At 41.0% G+C, this 5,070-nt stretch overlaps 1 protein-coding gene across 1 annotated transcript; it reads right to left on the bottom strand.

Annotated features, from left to right (window-relative positions):
* Positions 1-758: 758 nt before the first annotated feature.
* Or52l1 (olfactory receptor family 52 subfamily L member 1) lies at positions 759-1,709 on the bottom strand. The gene has a single exon (NM_001000187.1). It carries the CDS (start codon positions 1,707-1,709, stop codon positions 759-761), a length of 951 nt encoding a protein of 316 aa, NP_001000187.1.
* Between the last annotated feature and the right edge of the window lie 3,361 nt (positions 1,710-5,070).

Here is a 5,070-nt window from a genome sequence, read left to right on the forward strand (position 1 = left end):
TCTGTAGTTACGGAAGCTGTGCATCAGAGACTTGTACAATTTGCTACCTTTATTGGATGCAAGAAATAACAATTGCTTTTATTAAATTAATACTTACAAAAGATATGTAGTTAATACTTTGCCTTGTCTACTATTTATACTAAGCAAAAATATGAATAAAATTTATTTAAAATTTATAAAAGTTTATTAAAATAAACTTTTAAAAAAGGAAATCACTATGTAGAAATACAATTGTTTACAGAAAAATATGTCCAAGAATAAGGTACATATAATATCTAGTTCATTTGGGTTTGTTTAAGTAACATCTACATTACAACGAAATGTGGTATTTTAGCACCATTTTGGTGGCCATTTTGTTTCCTTTAAGAGACACGATGAGCAGTGACATGCATCCACTGGATTGTTTTAGCGATTTTTGAAGTCACTATGAACCAACCCTAAATCAGGAATAGACTGGGATTTGACAGTCTTGTTCCACACACAGTGTTATGTGATCAGTTATTGGATTAAGGTTAAAAAAATCCTATATCCCTGACAACAGTGGAGAGTTGAACAGAATAATAAGATTAAGGAGAAATAATCAAAAGCACAGATAGCCAGATATATCTCAGTAGTATGCTGAGTCATATGCCTGTGGGTATTCTCTGCACTGACGACTAGGAATAAGAATGTTCACTGTGAAATTGCTTCTGCTCCTGTACTCTACACCAGCCATGGGCTCTTGGTGGAGTCTTCTGTAGCCAATGATGAGGACATGCTCAACTCGATGCTTTTGTGTAGAACACCCTGAGCACTCGCTGGCGGATCTGTCGAGTCTTCACCCCATAAACAAGAGGATTGAGGGCAGGTGGCACAAGGAGATAGAGAGTGGCCAGCAGAACGTGGACATGATGGGGAACATGGTGGCCAAAGCGGTGAGTGAGGAAGGAGAACATTCCAGGGACATAGAAGATGAGAATAACACAAACATGAGATCCACATGTGCTGAAGGCCTTAAGTCTGGCTTCACCTCCTGGAACCTTCAGCACTGCCTGGAGGATGAGGGCATAGGAAATGCTAATGGCCAGGACATCTAGCCCAACCACCAGCAGTGCCACTGACAGCCCATAAGCTCGATTCACTGTGGTTTCCGAACAGGCAAGTTTTACCACAGCCATATGTTCACAATAGGCATGGCTTATGACAGTGGCTCTGCAGAAGACAACTTTCTGCAACAGGATGGGGAATGGGACAAGGAGGACCAATCCCCGCACCAGCACCACCATCCCGATGCGCCCAATAATCCCCGGATGCAGGATGGTAGAATGATGCAGAGGGTGGCAGATGGCAACATAGCGATCCAGAGCCATGGCCACAAGTATGCCTGACTCCATCGAGGAGAAGGCATGAATGAAAAACATCTGAGTGAGGCAGACAATGTACCCAATCTCATGGGCGTGAGCCAGAAGCACAGTGAGAGCTTTAGGCGCAGTGGAGGAGGCCAGGACCAGATCAATAGCAGCAAGCATGGCCAGGAAGAGGTACATAGGTTGGTGCAAGGATGAGTCAGTCCAGATAATGAAGATAATTGTCACATTGCCCACTAGAGCAAGGAGGTAAAGGACCCCCAGAGGCAATGCTATCCAGTGCTGACTTTCCTCCAAGCCCGGAACACCTACTAGGAAGAAAGGGGGCTGGGGTTGCCTCCAGCTGGAGTTGCTAAGAGCCATGAACAACAGCACAGAGAAAGAAGAGTGCGAAGTCACCAGAGTCATGACTTCTCCCTTCTTGACACACTAAGCCGCTGTGCAGATTCAGCAGCCATGCGCATTAGCGAAACAGAGTGACTTAAGCTGCAACACAAGCACACAGTTAGATGTAAGGAAGAAAATCCGTTCTGCACATACATGTTTACAGATGAGTCTTCCACACAACTGATCTAGACTGAGTCTAGCTAACATGTGGGAGAACAGTAAACACTGAACACAGCTGCCTTGAGAGAGATGCTCACTCTGACACTCAATGGCTGGTTTCAAAACTGTCAACTTGAAGTCACAAGGCTGACTGTGTAAGCAGTGCTGAAGGCTGAGTCATCTGTCACCTTGACACTTCTCCTGCGGCCTCATGACACTCAGTAGTTGTTCCTGGGGGAGTCTGCATCCCACATCTTCCCCCTCGTTACCTGTCAGTTCCAGGGTTTCAGGATCTCCTCCTTCCTCTTTCCTCTGTGACTTCTCATTGCATGGTTTTAACTGGTTAATGCACTTCACTTCATTCCAAGTTTATCTTCAGTGCACAAATGCATTTCTCTGCATCCCTAAGCCCCTACACCCAACATTCAAAGAAAGCTGCTGGCTGACCCATCTTTCCCAGTCATCCTACACTTGCCTGTCTATGTTATGTCAATATTTGTGTGAATAAACCCTTATCTATGTATGCAAATTGGAAACCATCTTTACTAATTTTATGACTGATGTTTTTGTCTTTTCAACACTCCCCATTGACTTTATCTCGAACATCTCACAGCCATTTTTTTCTCAGCTCCTAGTATCACTGCCTGTGTTCACAATCCAACTTTCTCTTACCTTAGCTCTTCTAGACATAACAGAAAAATTCGGTTTGTAGAAACACTTAATGTAAACTCTGGCTATGGCACTCTGTCCTTGTTATGAGGTTTTAAAATTTTATTTTCTATCCTAAAATCACAAATTCTCCCTAAAATTTACCCCTCATACGCACAGACACACACACACACACACACACACACACACACACACACACACACACACATATTTTGGGGAGTGTCCTGCATGAATAAATCACAGACACACAAGCTTCCCTGGTTGTCTTATAGCATTGTTTTCCTAGCAGTTTCGTGTTCCCAGTTGCACATATGTTTTGCCCTCCCCTTTTGTTGCTATCATAGTTTTATAACTGCACAGACCTATTATACATGACTTCTATACTGCTTTCTCCTTCCTCTTTTATCTAAATTGATCTTTCTTGTCTGTCAAAATTCGAAGTCCAGTGTCCTGTTCTCCTCCAGAAGTGTTGTCAGTGATTTGCCAACCTAATAACATTGTCTATATTTTATGATCTGCCTTTCTTTATCTAAAACTTTCTGATATGTCAGCATCATAAAATCCCTTTCAGTCTCATAGTGTTTTTATTTCAAAAAACAGAATCAGATCTCATTAGACTTGTTAACCACAAACCAGCATGGTGGGCCTTTCACAGCACATACATCAAATGTAATTGAATTTAAGCTATTTCTACTTTGTATTCTAGTAATAAAACATTGGCAGGCTACTTAAAATTTCTAAGCCCTGATTTCTCATCTCACAGTAAAATAAAGGAAACCAGCTATGCACCTATATATAAATATTAATGAAAGAGTGCATTCAAAGTCTAGACTGACAATATTCTACAAGATATGGCTTTCATTATTATTACTATACATTATTAAAATATGAAGTCCCACATTTTTTTCCTTTTTTTCTTTCCATCCATTATTGTTCCTTCTATGTTTCAAATGTTCTGTCTTTTGTTGCTTTGGAAGTGGGATAACATTTGAGATGCAAATAAATGGAATAATTAATAATGAAAATAATTCACTCCCATTGCTTTCCAAGTATGTTAGTAAAAGACAAAAGTAAATGACACAGGTACTCTGTTTAATCTGCTTCATTTGATTCACCCCAGAATCATTATAACAAAAATTTAGATGGTACATCCATGACTTAAGATATTTGCCTTAAGATAAACTCTGAAATAGTATTAATCTAGGCTGGAACTCAGACATACATACACACATGAAGAGGCAGACATGACTCAGTTTGGGGAGATCCCACATCTATAGATAATTTTGAGTGATTTAAAGTAAATCAGTGATGACTATAATTCTGCCTCCAAACTCTGTCTATAATTACTATAAAATCCAAAATGCCTGGTGAACAAACAATGCTCAGTCTTTTCTGTCCCTCTAAGCTTAAAGGAATAGGGATAGTTCTGTTGAGAGTTTCATGGTATTCTATCCAAGTACAACAATTTACCAGTCATTATTTAGTACTCTATACAAAGAGAAAATGTACTCTCTTTCTTAGCTATCCTCTTCTGTTGCAAGTCTGCTTTTCCATTTTTCATCAGAAAAGCACAATTACCATTATGCATTTGGGAAGTGTGTCCATAGCTTTTATAGGAGCAATATCAAGGAGACTGAGGGGTAATAGATGCTGTTCCTAGGCATCAGCTGCCTCTGCGCTCTGTGGCTTGTGTGCCCAGAGTAAAAGACTGGAGCCTGCTGTATTACTAAGTGGTCCTCAGTAAGCCTTACAAAAGCCGGAGAAGCCAAAACCCAGAAAAGCGTTTGTCTCTGGGAATCTGATGAGAGAAATGCATTTAACTCTCTGAGGAGGAAGAGAAAGGCAGAAAGGACTGGACTGTAATTCTCTCACAGCCATGCAGATCCAGCCCAAGCCATGTGTATTTTGTCAAGTGGTTTTGAACTCTGTAGGGCAGTCTAACATGTCTCCTTTTCTTCTCAATTATAATCCTTTCACCACTGTGTCACGGCACTGATTACTTTGTACTGTAAGACCACTCAGTCCCTGGAGAGTAGGGATGATTTCTTACTTAGGGGAGACTTCCCACAGCGTGATACACATACCTGGATTCTAACTGATCCTGCATCTGACTGGATATGGAAACACATACCCAACTGTTTAAATTACATAATAAATAAAAATGAAAAAGGTCCTAAAGGACTTGAAGTTGTAGGAACTTGATGAAGCAGAGGCTCAACTTTGGGACAAGGACATCATAATAAACAGAAGAGTATCTACTGAGGGGTGACCCCTGAGCTTTGATGTTCCCCGACCTTCATGATACTCTGGGTGATTTACAGAAGAAGCGGCTCTGTTGAATCTCAGGTCAGACAGAGTTCTAGATGTGTATAGAAAAGAAGGGATTTGATGGTCACTAGAACTTACAGTTCCACTGCCTCTAGAGGGCAGGAAGGCTCCTGTCCAGGCTATGGCTTCATTCTATCCCTAAGCTCCTTAATAGTGGTCTGGATTCCATGAAAGTACAAGG

The sequence above is a fragment of the Rattus norvegicus genome, chromosome 1 (assembly GCF_021556685.1).
Source record: "Rattus norvegicus strain SHRSP/BbbUtx chromosome 1, alternate assembly SHRSP_T2T, whole genome shotgun sequence".
Lineage (NCBI taxonomy): Eukaryota > Metazoa > Chordata > Mammalia > Rodentia > Muridae > Rattus > Rattus norvegicus.

Bases quoted from the DNA above. Each gene is read 5' to 3' on its own strand.
- Or52l1 (NM_001000187.1), bottom strand. From the start codon at position 1,709: ATGGCTCTTAGCAACTCCAGCTGGAGGCAACCCCAGCCCCCTTTCTTC.